This window comes from Castor canadensis, chromosome 2, assembly GCF_047511655.1.
Source record: "Castor canadensis chromosome 2, mCasCan1.hap1v2, whole genome shotgun sequence".
Lineage (NCBI taxonomy): Eukaryota > Metazoa > Chordata > Mammalia > Rodentia > Castoridae > Castor > Castor canadensis.
Genome location: NC_133387.1, coordinates 179221254 through 179241207, shown reverse-complemented (window position 1 = coordinate 179241207; position 19954 = coordinate 179221254). Strand labels below are relative to the sequence as shown.

General features: G+C 39.1%; 1 protein-coding gene across 3 annotated transcripts in view; it reads left to right on the top strand.

The window, feature by feature from the left end:
- Jhy (junctional cadherin complex regulator) overlaps positions 1-18665 on the top strand; it is a 64061-nt gene extending 45396 nt beyond the window's left edge. For 2 of the 3 annotated variants that reach the window (XM_074066516.1, XM_020182390.2), the window contains 4 exons: positions 5982-6276; positions 15293-15373; positions 16137-16265; positions 18207-18665. In XM_074066516.1, coding sequence (XP_073922617.1) covers positions 5982-6276; positions 15293-15373; positions 16137-16265; positions 18207-18404 — 703 coding nt within the window. In that variant the 3' untranslated portion in view covers positions 18405-18665. The remainder of the gene's footprint in view (positions 1-5981; positions 6277-15292; positions 15374-16136; positions 16266-18206) is intronic. The other variant, XM_074066515.1, reaches the window with a different exon arrangement.
- Positions 18666-19954: the final 1289 nt, after the last annotated feature.

Below are 19954 nucleotides of genomic sequence, written 5' to 3'. Positions count from 1 at the left end.
GTTTTTTGTTTGTTTGTTTGTTTGTTTTTTAATCTAAGACAAATGCTCAAGTCCTGCTTTGGTTTTCAACTTTTGTGAAATCTTATTGTTTTCTCATGGTAATTGTTAGGTTAAACACATTTTGGCAAGAACACTACACAGGTGATCCAACATGGGTTTTATTGCATTATTTCACAAGGTGATCTTAGTTGGGTGATACTAAGTTAGACCTCTTGGTTAAAGTAGTAACTGCCAGACCTGTCCATTATAAGGTAGGTTTGTTCTCACAATTAATATTTGAGACAGCACAATAATCCCATTTCCCAACAACTTTTTGAGCACCAGTTTTAACATCCATTGACAATCTTACTTAAAGAGTTCATTACACTGTGGTTGCAAAAAGGAGATCTTAACATTTTATCAATTCTGTTATATTTATTACAGAGCATGCTTTTGAAATAAGACCGTTTCTTTCTCTTCTGTCTCTTTCTCCTTTTCAGTATCACTATGGACTCATGAATCTTTTTTTTTTTAAACTGTGTTAAAGTCTTTTACCATCATTATTCTGTCTTGGGTTTGGGCAGTGGGAACAGCCCTTCACTGCTGTGGTCTTTGACACAATACTTTTTACCATTGAGCACTTCTTGGGTTTCTGACATAATATATGTGGAATCAACTTTGGCCTTCCCTGAATACATGTGGAAGTAGTCATTTCTCCAAGGACCCCTGATTCTTTTCAGTGGGTAATGAAATTTAGGAACCAAGATTTGAGACCACTCCCATGGCCATTGCCATGGAGTTGTCGTTCTAGATCTTTTCAGCAGTTACAGTTAGGAATACCTACAGCTCTGCCTATCCCTGTATCAGTATTTATACCTATATCTTAATACTAATGGGGTCACACAGATACCCCAAATCCAACATCACTAGCTTCTTCCGCATATGTCCCCATTCCAAATTTGTATCTCCTTCCCACAGTGAAAACTCTGCTTTTTCAAAACATCAATATGTTTACTTGCTTTCTCCATCCTGCAGCACACATGCAAGTAGCTTTCAAATTACAATACCAAGGTCACTGCCAAAGCAATCGTTTTAGGTAAAGATTTCTCTCCCTTCTTTTCCTCTCTTGTATCTTCTTAAGGGTTTAAATGTGTATAATCTAAAATTACACTGGGTCGGATTGCTTCTTGAATTAATTCTTTTCTCTGGAAGGAGATAACTGTTTAATGTACACATGAATGCATTTGTTTCCATATCCAATGTTAGGATTTGGGTTTTTTCTCATCCTTTTCTTGGGGGGGGAGTGGGTAACCAGGGTTTGAACTCAGGGCCTTACCACTTGAGCCATGCCTCCAGCCCTTTTCTCAACTTGATTTTTTAACTTCCATTTTATGTTTTAAACATGCAAAACATCTCCGGGTAACCAGCTGCTTGCAGGATGCCTGGCTACAGGTTACCATGTGTGCTTTCCATTTGGTTAGAACCATGGCAGGAGATAGAAAGTCCTTTTTCAGAGCAGGAATCTATTCTGTACTCATAACACAGAAGTAACTGTTCAAGTTATTTATTTATTTTTTTGTCTGGGAAGGTTGTTTGTTTTGCTTTATTTTGTTTGTTTTGAGACAGGGTCTCATTATGTAGCCCAAGTTGGACTTGAACTCCCAAGTGCTGGGATTACAGGAATGTAGCACCACACCCAACCACCATCAGAGGTGTTTTCACATGCTCTGTTTTTCTAGATCAATCTTGCAGAAAGAATGTCCATTTCACTTGTCATTTCAAAAACAACTTTTGGCCATACTGATTCTTTGTATTTTGTTTTTCTTTTCTATTTCATCAACCTCTGTTCTTATATTTACTTCCTTTGCTATTCCTTGGGTGTAATCTTGGGTGTTCTTTCCCCTCAGCCTTTGGTTTGGATACATAGCTCATTATTTCTAAGTCTTTCTTCTTTTCGGCTGTAACTTAAAATTACAAATTTCCCCTGAGTATACTTTTAGTTACATCCCCAAATTTTTAATACGTAGTATTTTCATTGTTGTTTTCTCCTCATCTCTATCATGACTTCCTTTTTGGACCATCAGTTGTTTGGAACCATGTTTATAAATTTCAAAACACGTAAGGTTATCTTAGATGTTTGTATTGCTGTCTATCTGAGAAAGCTTCATCATGGTCAGAGAACGTAATCCTATGGTGTCAGTGGTTTTGATACTTGCTTTTTGGCCTAATATTTAGTCAGTGCTCCCCATGTTCCTCATTTTTGAAACTAGGAATGTGTATCCTACACTTGTGGGATACCCCATTCTACATACAGTCACGCATCCCTAAGAACGGGGAGACGGCTGCGGGCTGGGCTCAAGTGGTGGAGCGCCTGCCTGGCAAGTGCAAAGCCCTGAGTTCAAACCCCAGCTCTGCAAAAAAAAGAAATAAAAAAACGGTCCCACTCAGTCAATGACTGATGAGGGCCCTTCGCCTTGACCTTGACCACAGCAGTGATCCTGCAGAGCAGATCGCCTACCACAGGGCCAGCAAGGCCAAAACAATCAAGAATGGGGCCACGTTCAGAGAAACACGTCATTAGGCAATGTCGTCATTGTGCAAACATGGTAGAGTGTGTCAGACAAACTAAGATGGCTATGCCTTCAAGGTGAGGCACCACCACACATGTGGCTCATTGTTGACTGAAACTTTACCATGCGGCCCATGGTTATAACTCAAACTAACGTGAGCTTGTTAAATGCGGCTTAAGTCTTCTGTCTCCCTGTTAAGTTTCACTGCTGGATACACCAGCTAATGACACTGGTAACTTGGCATTTCCCTGTGTTTAAGAATTGTCAATTCTGCCAGGCACTAGTGGCTCACACCTGTAATCCTAGCTACTCAGGAGGCAGAGATCAGGAGGATCGAAGTTTGAAACCAGCCAGGGCAAATAGTTCTCAAGACCCTATGTCAAAAAAAAAAAAAAAAAAAATCACAAAAAAAGGGCTGGCAGAGTGACTCAAGGTGTCCTCCCAGAGTTCAAACCCCAGTATAGAAAAAAAATTGTCAACTTTACCTTATATTCCATCAGTTTTTGCTTTATGTATTTTGAAGTTTTGCTTTTAGGTACATATAATTAATTTATCTTCCTGGTGAATTATGCTTTGAATCATGATGTAATTAATATTTTTATTCCCAGTGAGGGTTCTTGTGGGTTTTTTTTTTTAAGAGAGTTTGAAGCCCTGGCCTCAAACTCATGATTCTCCTGCCTCCATTTCCCAAAAGCTGGGATTACAGGCATGTGTCACCACACCCAGCCTTATTTAAATTTTGTATTGTCTGATATTAATATAGCATCACCCACTTTCTTATGATGAGTATTGGTTCTGGTACATTTTCTCTATTATTTTAAAACTTTTAGGTGTTTTTATGTTTTAGATCTATCCATTCTGAATAGTATGCTTTTGGATTTTGTCTTTTTGTTCAGGCTTACACTCACTTGTAACTAGTGACTTTGAACTGTTTACATCCAATGTAAGTAGTTCTCATATATTTGGATTTATTTCTACCACCCTAATTTGTCTCTTCTAATCACCTTACTTTTGCTTCTTTATCTCCATTTATAGCTTCTTACTTTTCCTTCTACTGATTGCAAATATATACTTTGTAACTTTTATTTTAAAAATTCCTTACATATTTAACTAGTCTTGCATTAAATTAATTTTTTTTGCTATACTGAGGATCAAATCTAGGGCCTTACATATGCTAGAGCAGTGCTGTACCACTGAGCTACATCCCAAGCTAAGTTGCTATTTCTGTTCTCCTCTACAGTATGTTCAAAGCCATTCGACTTTTAAAATAGTCACTTGTCCTGTCTTACATACTTCTCTGTCCAGCAACTTGTCTAGCACCTTGTGTCTTCAAAGTCAGTTATTGCTTCTTTTGCCATTACATAAAGTTAATGTTGTTTTAGATTCACCAATCGTTTATTAATTTCTTTGCCTTACCTTCTTTGTTTCATTTTATCCTGTCTTCTTGGAGTAGATTCTGTACAATCTTCCAGCAAGTGTGGGTCTCTGAAATTTATTGAAAATTCCTTCCCCTTATTCTCTGTCTTGAATTATAATTAACTTGGTAAAGGATTCATCTCTAAAGACATTATTTTTCCGGCTTCTGGCTTCTGTGTTGGTTTGAAAAGTCTTTTGTCAATATAATTATCATTCCTTTTGTTTTTAGTTTAAAATAAATCTTTTGATAGTTTTTAAATCTTCCTTTGATTCTGGGGTTTAGACATTTCACTGTGATATATATTTATAGGTATAAATTTTTAGTTCTATTTGAGACTCTTCTGTGATCCCCGAGTCTGAGGATTCATTTTTCATAATTATGCAAATTGTTACCCATTTTCCCTTTTAATATTATGTCTACCAAATTTTCTGTGTTTTGTTTTCCAAGAACCAGACATGTATTAATTTCTCTTATTCTGCACTTTGTGCCTTTTACACTCTGTTTCTTATTTTACATCTTGTTCTTTCTGGGAACCTTCCTCAGAAAACTTTGCTAGTGCAATGACTTTCTTCAGCTAGGTCCAATATGCTCTTTAATGAGTCCAGTGAGTTTTTAAATCTAGCAGTGGTGTTTTTCATGGTTACAATTTCTATTTAATTGTGGAATCTTAGCGTGGTTTTAATTTGCATTTCCTTTATTGCTAGGGATAGTGAGCATTTTTTCATGTGTTTTTTGGCCATTTGAATTTCTTCTTTTGAGAAAGTTCTGTTTAGTTCACTTGCCCATTTCTTTATTGGTTCATTAGTTTTGGGAGAATTTAGTTTTTTAAGTTCCCTATATATTCTGGTTATCAGTCCTTTGTCTGATGTATAGCTGACAAATATTTTCTCCCACTCTGTGGGTGTTCTCTTCAGTTTAGAGACCATTTCTTTTGATGAACAGAAGCTTTGTGATTAAAAACTTATTCTCTTTTAAAAATATTGTTAATATATTTCTTAGAACTTTGACTCCTTTTTGTATCCTTAATCATGTTATACATACGTTATGAATACCGTCTAGTATTCTGTCACCTGATGTTCTTGAACATCTACGACTGCTGCTTGTATATGTGCGTGTATTTCTGTTGAATCTTATCCTTGGGAGATTTCTTTGAATGTGCTAGGATTTGGGATTCTAGACTTAGTTTAGCCACCTTATTTAGGCAGGCGTGACTGAAGTGTATCCCTCCAGAGAAATTTTATATTTGCTTCTGCCATTCTACAGAAACATCCCTCCTCCAGGACCACTTTAATGTTAATTTCCACAATTATGTGAATAAAGTAAATTTAAACCACAAATATTGTCACATGGAAATTCACAGATTTGTTTGTTTGTTTCTTTTTCCTACTCAGAGTCCAGGCCAAGAGAGACTTGCTTTGTTGTTTCTTAGGGCTGGTGGTTTTATAATCCACTAATTCACTGAGGATGTAACCCTTCAAAGATGATAGTCTTTAGTCAAGGACCTCAGTTCTGATTCTCTGCCTCAGGTGAGGCCAAGATACTGCCTACCCTGTACCACTGCTAACGGAAAACTCAAGTCTTTAGATCCAAAAATCTCACAAAGAAAGCCCTCACTACAGCTAATCTGGAGTCTGCTTTGCCTTTAGCTCCATTTTGATTTTCACCTTGGAGAGTCCCTGCCTCTTCTAAAAATTCAACTATGTGTTTAAAGAATGTTTGTTTAATTTAATCTAACATTTTCTACATGTTTTGTAGTAAGAAGGTCTTTGGCTTTTTTTTTTTTTTCTCTATTCTGAAGATGCAAAGTAAAAGTTCTAAAAAAGAGTTAGAATGTCCTAAAGAAAAAAGAAAAGGATTTAAAGATACGGTAATGTATTCATGAAAGAGTTACGATGAAGGTCATTAATTTGATTTGGGAAGTGATAAATACATTAAGTTAATGGATCATAAAGATTTGGATGCTAGAGGCCTATGTATTCAAGTTTTATTAACAAATTTGTGCATTTTTTCCAAAGGAAATTCCATTCTTCTTTGGACAGCGAGCCCACTAGAGCCTCCCCGGATTCCCGGCTCCTGCAGATAATGGAGCAGCACCAGCAGGCCTTGGTGCAGCTGGCCGAGGTGCAGCCCTGCGAGGGCTCCTCATCCAGCGTCACATTCCCCCCCATCTTGTCCAGAGTCAAAAGCGAATCCCAGCTCAGCTCGGAGAGAAGCCATAGAAACCAAGTGAAACTCAGTCATAGCAATTCTGAAGGCTATCTGTTTCAACTGGAAAAGGGGAAAAAGCATAGGAAAAGAAGCAGCATTAAGGTAAATAAAAGCACTGTTTTTAATCAAGTAACTTTTTAATTTTGAGCATACAGCTTGACATGGATTTTTGTCCCTGGAATAGGGACAGTCATTGGCAAGCTGCTGCCAATGACTGGGTGGCCCAAGGTCCCTGGAATGCCTTTGCTCTAGCCTCTGCTGCTCCCTGGGGTTTCCTTCCCTTTCTTTTTTGCTGCCTGGGACACCCATTTCCACCTCCTTTTCAAGTCATCTCAAGGATGGCTGTGCAGGTGCAGAGGCAGTAAGAGCTCTCCTGTTTGCCCCAGCTTCAATGTCCCTCCCACATTTCGGTCCCCATGCACATTCTCTGTCTGAGAAGAGTAGTAGGGTTGGTGAGTGACAGCCCCTGGGCCTTCCCAGTCATCCTCCAGTAGTTCCTGCTACCTGAGAATTCCTCTTGCCCTCACCTCACCTCAGCTTCTGCAGCCAATGACTGAGCTTTCCTCTGAAATGTTCACTGATCTTTACTGAGTTCTCTGTCTGTAGATTCACTACCACTGGCACCTTTGTGCACTAAATCTTTTCATGATCTGTTGTATTCCTCTATTATTAAAAGCAATAGGAGCCCCCTAGGAAAGATCACTTACTTCTAGTGTCAAATAATGAATCAGTTTGTTTTTCATTACTATCATGAAATACCTGACTGAGGCAAGCTACTTTATAAAGAAAAGAGGTGTTTGTTATTTTGCTTTTTGACTTTTTTATTGGCATATATTAATTGTACAAAGGAGTTTCATTGTGATATTTCCGTATATGCATATAGTGTACATTTATCAAATTCACCCCTCTTTTTTCTTCTTATCTCCCTCACCTTCCTCCAAGGGAGGTTTATTTAACTCACAATTCTGCAGGTTCAAGGGCATGTCGTGGTCATCAGGTTGACTGTGGTGAGGACCTTGGGTTGGGGAACGTGAATGAAGGGGCTCAGGCTCCCTTTTGAAGCTTAATCTCAATCAAGATCAACTAACTCAAGTTCCCATGAAAACTACCTTAATTCCTTCCAACTGGGGGGAGTTAAGCAGATCATTCCTTAGTTCGATTCGTTATTTAATAGTTGAATTGCTGCTAAGCACAGTGATGGGGCTGAGAGGTAAAGATGGAATAACCACAACTCTTACCAGAAGAAGCTTACAGTCACGTGGACCTGGGGGAGACAGACATTTAAATGGCTTCAGTACAATGCTGCAGACAAAAAAAAAAAAAGAGTTATCATAGAGAGCACAAAGGAGGACACATGTCCTGCCCTGGGGATCCAGCAAACTTCAAGAGAGATTTCTGAGCTGAGCCTTAGAGGACAGTCGCATTCTGGCATAGAAAAAAGACTGCGGAGTACTGCAGGCCAGACACCAATGGAGCTGAGCTTCTGGGGCTGGGATAGCCTGGTGCATTCTGGGTGGGACAAGTCCTTCACTTTGCTGTGACTGGGAGGCACTGGCTGTGGAGACATGTGAGTCTCCCATAGAGGTGGCTGGGAGCAAGACTTAGAGGACTTCATTCTGTATGCCAGAGTGGGACCAGTAGAGGAATTTTAAACATGCTCAGATTTGTATCTTAGAAAGGTCACTGTGGCTATGGTGTGCAGGGCAGATGCAGAATGTAGCAGGAAGTTACAGGATTATGAAATGTATGGACCTCCATGTGGGTCCCTGGAACAAAAAGGAAAGGGGATGGTCTCAAAGAGAAAAAGGGGAAGCCGGACAAGAATGGGTAGCAGTCACATTACAGACAAGGAAAGGAAGGTGGCTGGGGGCTGAGAAGTGACCCAGCCAGTTCCTGTAGGCCCCAGGTCTCCAGCTTGCTCACAGCCTGGAGTGCCTCCTTCACATAGTCCCCCAATTAGAAGGCTCTTTATCTAACTCCATTCCCTCCTGTCCTTTATTTTGCTGGGGTCCCCAATCCCTGCCCAGGCAGGAAAACAACTACTCACAGCTTGGAGCTGAGAGAACCCCCAGTTCTGCTGTAAATAAGGAGACATGTTTCTGGAATCACGGTTCCCATAGACTCATCCTTACATAGTAGTAGGTTCTCAGGTACTGTTAGTGATGTGTCCAAGTGTTTCATACGGAAGTTTTGTAGATCACGCTAGGAAGCCAAACATCATACTTATTACTATTTCCATGGGGAAAATGTAATCACAGCTTTGGAACCAACGCTTCTCAACGTGAAAACGGGCTGTTCACTCCAGAGCTTACAGATCGTCTGGGCCTAAAAAGTAGCTCAAATACACTCCCTCAGAAGAGAAGTTTTCCTGTTAATTCTTGACAACTTTGGACCATTGTTGAAAACGCAGACTTTCAAACTCAGTTTGCAGGGTTTGGGGGAAGTCATGGACTCAGTCCTTCCTAAATTCTCACCTCAGCTCCTTCACCTGTTATCTATCTATCTTGGTCAAGTTACTCATTTACCAGAGCTCCTAATTCCTTATATGCAGGAGCAGAATTACTCTCTCCTTTTGTAGACACGGTATAGAATTAAGTGAAACAATGTATTAAAACTGTAGCTCATTCCCTAGGAATTAAACATTTAGTTTCATTTTCCTTCTCTTAGTTAATTTAAATTCACATTCTACTGAGAAAAGTACCCTGGGGAAAGTGTGTTTCACCAGAAATCTAAGCATATGGGAGGAGAGGGAATAGGAAGGAGAATTTCCAGTTCCTGCCTCCCAAACCCTATTCCCAACTGGGAAAATCCCTCCCTTCCTGTCAGGAATGTTACAATCATAGGCATCCATTTGCTCAGTCAACACCTTCAGTCTACAGCTGACAAATACACAGAAGCACTCTTTGTCCCTTAAGCTGTTCCAAAAGCTAAAGTGACTTAGTAATGAGCTATTTGTATAGGACAGCAGGTAGCTGGGGCCCCAGACAGAGGGAGTCATTATCCAGGTCGTGTCCATTTGCTAGTCACATCAAATCTTGTGGTTTCCACGGAATCACATTAAAAATTTGAGGATTTGTGAAGATCATAAACCCAGGCCCCTTTCCTCATCTGGCAGCGCTGTTGTGACTGATTTACAAGTATCAGGCATTGTCCCGTCATTAAACGCAGATGACAGTCCGTAAGAGATTAACATAGTACAAGGGATGACAAACAGCATACACATACACTTGTGGTCTCACAACCCAGCACAAAATAACGTATAGTAGAGTTCTCTGACAGCTAAGGGTTGGGCTCAGTAATTACTTCGTGTGTTTGTTGTCAAAGGCCACCTGATTGCTTCTAAGAAGAGCTTTGTTTGGATTAAGTTTAGTAACCACAGAGCAAATTTCCTCCACTCACTGTTCCTCAGCATTTGACACATTGTTTTTTGGTCTGGTTTTTTGTTGGTTTTTTTGTTTTGTTTTGTTTTGTTTTGGTAACTTTCTCACATACATTCAGGGAATTTTCCAAGAATAGCTCTGCAGTGTCCCCTACAATGGGGTGCGACAGAGTTGAAACAAGTTCTCACAGAACAGTCTGTGTCATTTCAATTCAGGGACACTCTGTTCCAAGTTTGCAACAACAACAAAAAAAAATCACCCATCTGGCTTGAGAAGAATTGGGATTCATTCCTGATAGAAAACTTCCATCGAGAAAGTCTTGTGCCAGCTGGGCACTGATGGCTCCCTCCTTAATCCTAGCTACTTAGAACGCAGAGCTCAGGAGGATCGAGGTTCGAAGCCAATATAGTTCACAAGACCCTGTCTTGAAAAAAAACTATCACAAAAAAGGACTGGTAGAGTGGCTTAAAGTGTAGGCCCTGAATTTAAATCCCAGTATTGCAAAAGAAAAAGAAAAAGAAAAGCAGAAAGTCCTGTGTCATTTGTTAACTCTGAACGCCAGCTGGTCCGGTGTTAACCACCATCTAATTGTGCCAGAGGAAGTGGACATCACTGTGTGTGTCTTGTTCAAAGACTAGCAGTGGACGCAAGCAGAGACCATCCAGACCATGTCTATATTTTCCATTTTGTTCCATGTTGATCTCCTTGTGTTCAGAAAATTAATAGGACTATCTGTGTTGATAGATTACCATTATTATTATTATTATTATTTTGGCATTTTGCTACTGTGATCCTTTAGTCTTATAAAAGTCAAAGCAAGGTAAATCATAGTAAATTCTGGATACTGTTTTACTATAAATGACTTTTGAAGGGACAGAAAGTAGATTAGTGGTTGCCTTGAGCTGGAGGTGGAGGGGGGAGGGGGTGAGTACTAATGGGTCTGGAGTTTCTTTAAGGGAGATGAAACATAATGAAATTGGATTGTGGTGATGTTTATACAACTCAGTGACTACCTTAAAAAACACTGAATTGTACAATTTCAAGTGAGTGAATTCTGTGGTGTGGGAATTATATCTCAGTAACGCTGCTGAAAAGACTTTAGATGGATGGAGATCAAACAGAATCATGGTGCTAAGAAGCAGTTCGAGATTACTTGCGCCAAACTTAAGCAAATCCAAATTTTCATTGCCAGTCATCCAGAACAAACTCCGTTAGGAGCCACCACGATCCTTTGAGAAATGTCGCTTTGCCACAGACAGCTCATCCTATAAAGGGATCAGGAGCCTTGGGGATGGCCCCTTCGGGCCACACGTTCTCCCTTCATGTCACATGTAAGGCTGGATGCTTTGGCTCTCTTTTTCTGTTCTAAGATGTTTATTGTAGGTAATGGCAATAACTGTGGCCAGGGACCAATGAGCAATTGTTCATGCTTCCCAGTGTGTCTTTTGTGAGTCGGTGGGGTCATTAAAAGTTAAGCTGCTTCAGGCCAAGGATGAGATGTCTGGGCACTGATCGCTTCTTTCTCATCATCTTTGGACAATTGGATTTTGACTTGGATATGAGTGAGGGGTTTTTTTTCTCTTCCTTTTCATTATTGGTTTACTCTGGCAAGTAGATAGTAATTCAGTGATTACAAAGCAATGATACTAATGACACATGTGAGAAGAGCAAATTTGTCATTGCAAATATAGGTTATCTGAGTACATGTACCTATTAAAAATTGCTAGAGGTTCTTAAATGTGATAAGATCCAATGTGACCAAGATGTGGACAAAAGGCAATCTTATTGCTAACAGAAATGCTAATTGATGGCCTTAGATGTTCATTTGGTCTCAATAACTGTCCTTATATTTATCTCAAAGAAATAATCAGTCACCCACAAACAATGCCTTCCCCCAGGGCATCTTGAATGTTCAACTTAAAAAAAAATAGCTCAATAATTTAGCTATAACTAGACAATAAAATGTCATGCCTTAAAAATCAAATTTTTGAAAACCACTTAGTGATAAGAAAGAATATAAAATTCTTAGGGAAAAAATAATTTGTAGTGTTTAAATAATCTTATAAAAATATGAACAGACAGATACAATGAACCAGAAGCAGTCACAGTGGTTTTGCTTATAATAACTTCTGTTTTCATAAAAGAGAGTTATGATTTAGAAATGTCCTTCAGTGAGTAGTGTTTCTTCTATTTTAATGTTATATTTTTATGATTTTAGTCCAAAGATTTCCTTAAATTAGAATCTTATCTTCCCTCACTTCTTAGAATTAGATGCTCTGAAGTACTCTGGCCATAAATGTTCAACATCGTAATGGAGCAAATTCTGTTCAGAGAACTTAGAATCCTTATGGTGCAGAAGTACTACCTATGTGGCCGCATTACCTTTTCCTTTTAAATTATGACACGCAAACACTGAAATGTTGGAAATATTGCTTTCCACAGCATGTAACAGACTGACCAGCAATTTCAAATATATGGGTTCACCCTTCTTTCATCCAATTCATCCACAGGCAGGTTGTTGCTGGTACTGGCATTTCCACAGCTCCAAACATGAGAACCAAGATTTGAGTGATTGTCTTATTTCTTTCCTGGTTGCAAGATGGCTGCTCCAGCTCTAGGAGTCACGTCTACTTCCCAGGAAAGAGAAAAGGGAAAAGGAGAAGCCCTACCAGCCTGAATAAAAGCTTTGCAAGACACCCCCTCCACTCAGCAGATTTTCACTTAGCACCTCTTAGGCTGGAGCTCATTGCTGGGGAGTCTGGGACGGTGGGGTGAGAACAGTGGGTCCTCCATAGCCATGATTTTCTGCATCTGCAGAGTCAATCAACCATGGGTTGAAAATACTCTCTTTTTCTTTCATTTTTTTTCTCTTTCATGTATTTCTTTTTGGAGTTAAATAAAAAAAAAACTGCATCTGTACTGAACACATACAGAACTTTTTTCTCTTGTCATTATTCCCTAAACAGAACAATACTTACATAGTATTTCCATTGTGTTAGGCATCATGAATAATCAAGACATGATTTGTTGAAAGCATACTGGGTGCTGTGCACAGGCTCTGTGGTCATATGCAAACACTGCACCATTTTCTACAAGAGACCTAAAGCGTCTGCAGATTTTGGAATCCTCAAGGGTGTCCTAGGTACCCAAGGCCCCGTAGGTAACAAGGGATGACTGTATTTAGCTTTTGAACTTCTACAGTGGGAGGTGGCAATGGAGAAGTCAACCGGACTAATGTCTTGGTAGTCAGTAGAATGCTGGGAGCAGGACACATTCTTATAATGGCTTCAATGTGTGAATGTAAGTTCATTCTTAAGATTGTAGGTTATATGGAGTAAATACATCTAATATGATGAAATGTTCTCTTTCATCCAGACTATATTGGCCAAATTCTATTAATTATAGAACAGTTATTTTTAATTTTTTTTTTCTTTTAGCAGCACTCAGGACCTTACTTTTGCTGGCCAGGCAGTCTTACCACTTGAGCCACCCTACCAGCTATCTTGGCCAAATTCTGTCATAGAAAAAGGCTCACCACATATATGGTCTATCTTTAAAGCTTAACATAATAATTAACAGGAACTTTCAAAAATTATGAAAATACTGTGCCTTGAGACAGGCATGGTGGTACATATCTGTAATCCCTGCTACTCTGGAGGTGATGAGTTTAAGCTCAGTCTGAGCAAAGTTAGGGAGAATCTATTTCAAAAGCAAAATACAAACAAAAGGGCTAGAGGCATAGTTTAAGTGGTAGGGCACTTGCCTAGTAAGAGCAAAGCCTTCAGTTCAATCCCCAGTACTAACAACAAAACAAAACAAAAACTGCCTTGACATTGACATACAGACAGGTAGAGTCATACACAATTAGTACACCACAGGTACCTCTGTAGTATGGCTATTTTCTTTCTTCACTCAGGCATAAACTTAAATGTGCCCTAAGGTGATTACTGACATCCAAACTACTTCATTAGAATTGTCTTTGCTATGCCCTTCCTAGAAAAGGGAGCCAAATTAATTCAGAAGTTGAAAGATAAAAGGATTTGGTTTTCCCAAGCCTAAACTTTATTGCTGAAAGCTGCAGTTGGGGGAATGTCTTCATCTAGCCTCTGATCAGTAGCGCATTAGGGTTTTCCCGCTTATCTCGGCTTAAGTGTGTGATCTAATCAACTGCCTCACTGTTGCTCTGTCCTCTCAAATGTGCAGTACTAATGAGAGTCACAGTGTAAAGCGCTGTGTGCCCTTTGAAACATCCAAAATCACACTGACTGGACAAAGTGGGTGTCTCAGTGGGTCTTGTCAAGATTCTGAAGTGCTAACTTTCTTTTGAGTACTATGAATAGAGTGCAGTTAGGTTTTTTGGTTTTTTTTTTTTTTTTAATTTGGTTGGTTTTGTCTTTTTGCTTAAATTTATCTCTTTTTGTTGCTATCTTCACTTCTCTCCTGTAGCGTCTCTAAAGGACAATTAGTGTAATCTCAATATTCTTTCTGAAGCAACATGCTTTTTTTCTTTTCTTTTTGCAGGACTAGAGCTTGAACTCAGAGCCTACACCTTAAGCCACTCCATCAGCCTTTCTTGTGATGGTTTTTTTTTTTTTTTCCAAGATGGGTTCTCACAAACTATTTGCCCAGGTTGGCTTCAAAACTTGATCCTTTGTCTCCTGAGTAGCTAGGATTACAGGTGTGAGCCACTGGCACTCAACTGCAATGTGCTTTTTCTGATTGCCTTTTCTAGGGAAGTCATTTATTACACATCAGAGAAACAGCAGCAGTGGCAAAATGGTAATGTATATGTTATGTCAAAAACATTAATAACAGGTTGGGGACATGGCCCAAGTGGTAGAGCACCTGCCTAGCAAGCATAAGTCCCTGAGGTCAAACACCAGTACCACCAAATTATTTAATTAATTAAAACATTAAGCTGGGTTCAGTACTTCATGCCTGCAATCTTAGTTACTCAGGAGGTGAATATTGGGTGGATTGAGGCTTGAGGCCAGGCTGGGCAAAATGTTCGTGAGACCCCATCGCAACCAATGAAAGCTGGGCATGGTGGCACATGCCTGTCATACAGGAAGCTCAGGAAGCCTAAATAGGAGGATCAAGGTCCAGGCCAGCCCAGGCATACACACAAGACTCTATCCAAAAAATAAGCAAAGCAAAAAGAGATGGGGTGTGGCTTAAGTATTTGAGTGCCTGCCTATCAATGGCAAGGCCCTAATGGCAAACCCTAGTACCACAAAAAAAAAAAAAAACCTAAAACATTAATAATGAATGAAGTTAACACATTTCTAGCTCAAATTTTTATTTATAACTTTCAGAATTTCAATTTATTTTATTGCAGAAGTGAAAAAGTCAAAAGATGTTAGCTAACCACCTACAAAGTACCAAATAGACTATTATCAATAACTGCCATTAAAATGGAACAATGGTGGGAGGCTGAGATCAGAAGGATTGAAGTTCAAGGCCAACCTGGGCAAATAGTTTGTGAGACCCCATCTCCAATATAACCAGAGTAAAATGGACTGAAGGTGTGGCTCAAGAAATAGAGTGCCTACTTTGCAAGGACAAAACCCTAAATTCAAACGTCAGTCCCACAAAAAAAAGGAAGAACTTTAGTAAATGCACCCATTCTCCAACCTCTTCATGAGCTTCTGGGCATCTTCCTTCTTTCCTTATGCACCTACATTGCTTGAGGGGACACAAGTCCTTAAAAGAAGCTATTCCTGTGGTTGTATTTTTAGACTTCCAAGCTGAAAGGTTACCAGAAAAGAGACGTGAAGCTTGGAGGCCTGGGACCCGACTTTGAGTCCATCAGAGACAAAGTGAGTGAGATGTATATGTCATGTTTTCAACCTTGACACGGTCCATCCATCCTTTAGCAAAACTGTATCAAAATGCTCCCCAGCATCAAGCCCCAGTGCAAGCAAATGCCTCCCACTCAATAGAGACTCTTAAGAAACAGAATTAGTAACAGAATAGAGACGCAGACACTCTCTCTACTATAAAGTGAAAATACACAAGGCCAGTGTTATTTTATGCACCTGCCTTTCATTAGATTTAAAAGTCTGCGCCAAAGAGGGGAGCACGTGAATATGAAAAGGGATGTGTGTGTTATGTGGTTGTTGGTCTTTCCTGGTAGAGTTGTCTTGAAAACTTTGAAGTGGCTACAGAGAAGACACTTAGGGAATGAGTTTCCCAACCCCTGAGAAGTTCATCCACTTTTTCACTTTCTCTAGTGAAAGGAGGTCTTCATTTAATATCTTTTAACTACAGTCACACTCAGGCATAAAAAGAGAGTATAGTTCAAAGTTGGAATCACAGATAAAAATAAACTGGGTAAATGTAACAAAGAAAGAGCAGAATGGGATTTAGTCACATTGAGGGAATGCCAGCTGTACTATGGCAGTGACGTTCCTTATCACAGAGGACCCTCTCTGGAAGAAACATTAATGAGTTCACTGTTGTCACCTTACATGCGGTACTGATTTAATATGCCCAACTCACTACAACTAGTGTCACTTTAAAACGAGGGCAGAGAGAGCTAGCCGGACCTGGGATTCATCATAGCTTTGTTTCTCTGAATAGATGCAAAGGCTAGCACAGCAAAAGGAATATGCAGAACAAGTTAAGGAGTACAACATGAAGGCTCTGTCCGTCCTGTCCAAATCACAAACAGCAAAACCTGAAACTAAATCAGCTGCCCCTCGGCAAAAGGTAAGATGTTCTCATCAAGGCATTTATTTTCTTACAAAATCTGAATTAAAAAGAAACTTGTTACCTCTTAACTTCAAAAAGATTCCTTGAGTATTTGGAACACAGATGTTTCAGCAGCTGCCATTCCTGCACCATTACCCACAGATACTGATGTAATAGCAACACTCACACATGTACAACTCACACACATTCACACACACACAGTCACACACACAGTCACACATTCACACAGTCACACACACTGTCACACAGTCACACACACAGTCACACACTCACACATTCATACCCTTGCACAGTCACAGTCACACACACAGTCACACTCACAAATTCACACACTCACACATTCACACACTCACACAGTCACACATTCACACAGTCACACACTGTCACACAGTCACACACACACACTCACACATTCATACACTCGCACAGTCACAGTCACACACACAGTCACACATTCACACACAGTCACACTCATACACTGTCACACACACACACACTCATACTTGCACGATGGTACATGGTTAGCTTTTATTTTCCCAAAAGTCATTGTCTCCACATCTTTTCTTCCACCTATAGTATTTTAAGTTATAACACATAAAAAAAAAGTAATGAAATGATTTTTTAGTAGAAACTAGCAATCCTGATTGACTATCAGTTTCATTCTCTGTCATTAAATAAATTGGAAGGAAATTAGTGTCTTCTTGCTGTTCATGTCAAAGAAAAGTCCTTCATTTTTCCTCTCAAATTCATTCCCCTGCAATTTCTCATTGGGATTATAATATATAGTAAAATGTAGATTTCTGTAGCAAAAAAAAATGACTTCAAGAAACACAGAATGTTCTTCCTCTCAGCTGTCATCTAGCCAAGAGTCAGTGAACAAAGTATGTACTCTGCAGTGCAAGTCTCTGTCCAAACCGGGTAAGGACATAAGACTGTTGCATGAGGGATAAGCGATCCTTTCGTGTCTTCAGGAATGTGAATGTCATGTGTCCTTCACAGCCCATCCTATGTTCTGTTTATTGCCGTTCTTCTTCAGACCTTGAAGACTTCAACCCTCTCAGCTGAGTTTCCTTGATGCTACTTTTTCTGTTTCTCCACTCCGTTATATTTTTACAAAGCACTTAAGGCAACAAATCTGTAATTAGAAATTCCTATATAGATTTCACCTACACACACTGAGAAGTCTGCATTTCTTTCCTACATTTTAGATGGTTTTTTCCCCTTCTAGGACCTAAATACACTATCCATTCTCATTTCAGGTATCAATAAATTCTTACTAAAATATAAAACTCATATAAAGGCAGATTGGGAAATCATATTTAGTGGGGTTTTTTGTGTTTGGTTTTTGGTTTTGTCTTGTTTTGTTTTATTGGTGCAGGACCTCACACATGCCAGGCAAGCACCCTGCCAGTGTGCTACCTCCCCAGCCCTACTGGTCCCATTTTTATCATAATGCCTGTAAGAACTGACATCACTCAAAAAAAGACTGGCTTTTCATCATCTATGTTTCTATAGACATACTAAAGAAAAGGAAAAAATCAACCTCTCTTTCTAGAGTTCCCAGAGCCTAGGAACAAGAAGTTAGTGTGATATAAGAGGTTCAGTTTTCCATCAACCACAGTGATGTCTTCAGTCTCAAGTTAAACAGAGTCCTCTTTGGGTAAAAAGATGTGTTAATATCTCCCTAATAGAAGTTTAAGTTTTAATAAGACTGTCAGAAACTTAAGTAGGTTACACACATGAGAAACCTATTTTCAAACACTTGAGGGAAATTCAGTTTTATTTTGTTTAAACTGTGTATTGCATTGTTTCCATCTTCCACCCATATTATAGCAAGCATCTCCATTTATATTATAAACATTTCCAAGACTGGCTTTGATTGTAGGAATCTGGGACTCAGTTACCATTTTCAATAAAGTTTTATCTTTATGCTTTTAGGCTTTAGAATACGCTAAGACCATCCCCAAACCTAAATCATCAAATCTGACTGATCAAGCAGCAAAGAAAAAGAAACATTCAACATATGGTGGGAAGGAAGAAAGTTTTCCTGAAATCTCACTGCTGGAAATACTGCAGAACAGACACGAAAGGGAAAAACAGGCTGTGGCTGCTTTCAAAGTCCTTCACATTGTCTAGGCAATATTTGGTAGGAGATCAAAAACACTCTGAAAATGGACATGGGGAAAGGAACTCCAAGCAGCCCATCTGCCTGGAGCATGGTGCCTTAGTCCTGTCTTCTAGCTGCAGTCCATGTTTGTTTTGTGTGGGATTCATAAGGGGGGTTTCATCAGATTATGGTGCCACGTTTTACCTTCTAGGGAGAGAATTTTTTTTTAATTTATTTTCAAATCAGTTAGAATTGAGGCTGATAACCAGACAATAAAGCCTTTGATTTTATATTGGATCTTTTGATTTCTTAAATTATCTCTGCCCTTTATTAGCATAATGATAACCTCCAGGTTAACCAGAAATAAATTTATCTACTTGTGTTTCTCTCTTAACTCCCTGATAGGGAGTATATAAACGCTTCAGTATCTCCTAAAATGACCTCAATTAGGACTAATCACCAGTAAATTTTGAGGTAACATTTCAAAAATATTACTCAAATCTCCAAATTTACCAAAGGACACATATATAAAACTGAAAAAAAATGAAGATACATCTAGATGGTGCCTTCTAAAATGGAAGAAATCACAATGTCATTCTAACAGAGCGTCAAGATATTAAGTACAAATCCTCCAGCACATCAAGAAATGACCAACTTAGACAACTCTGAGAGACACACTTTGTAAGAGCCACTGGCTCTGGGCATTTTGCCATCATCACAAATATCTGAAAATATTACCAAATGTGTGCTTTCACACAAAATGTATAAGGCAAAAGCATTTCATGATTCACTACTAGATGTAAATGTTAATAAATATTCTACTTATTTTTATCTTTTGAAGCATTATAAATATTCCTAGTCTTAAAACAATTACTAGAGGATTTAATTTTTTACCTCTTTCCTGGGCATCGCTTTCCTACAAGGGTATATCCAAAAATGGATCATTTTAACAATTTAGGGCAAATCTGTTTATCGTATCATGTGGCATAAGGACCAGCTTTGGAAATTTGTGTACATTTTACTTTTATCATGATATGGAATAAAAGCTGCCTATCCATAACTTTCTCTTAATACTGGAATCACTTAGTCTCACAGGAATCACTTAGTCTGGTAACTGTTTGATTATTTGTCAATAGAATGAGGAAGTCCTTGTTTCTCTGTGTGGCAAGGAGCATGTAGTTGGGTCCTGAATTTCCAGTAAGTTCAATTTTTGGAAATATGTATTACGAGGTACCTGTTAATTTTTTAAACACAGACAATCTGGCAATGTCCTTACCACATCAACAAAGTTGCATGGACCTATGAAGCAACCAGTGAAAGAGACACTATTTTATTTCATTTACAGAACATTTCAGAAACTTCCCATCACAGATTTTCTGTTATCCTACATGTGGTTCATCCTTCAACACTTTCACACATACCTTCAAGAACCATCATTTAGCTGAAGCAGTGAGTTGGTTGATGTCAAAACATTTCACAGGATCCTTGCCCCCAATGCTGGTCATTACCCTCAAATACCTAAGATTCTAAACATTAAAATTCCTTACACTGTGCCAAGTGGCATCTAAAATTACTTTTG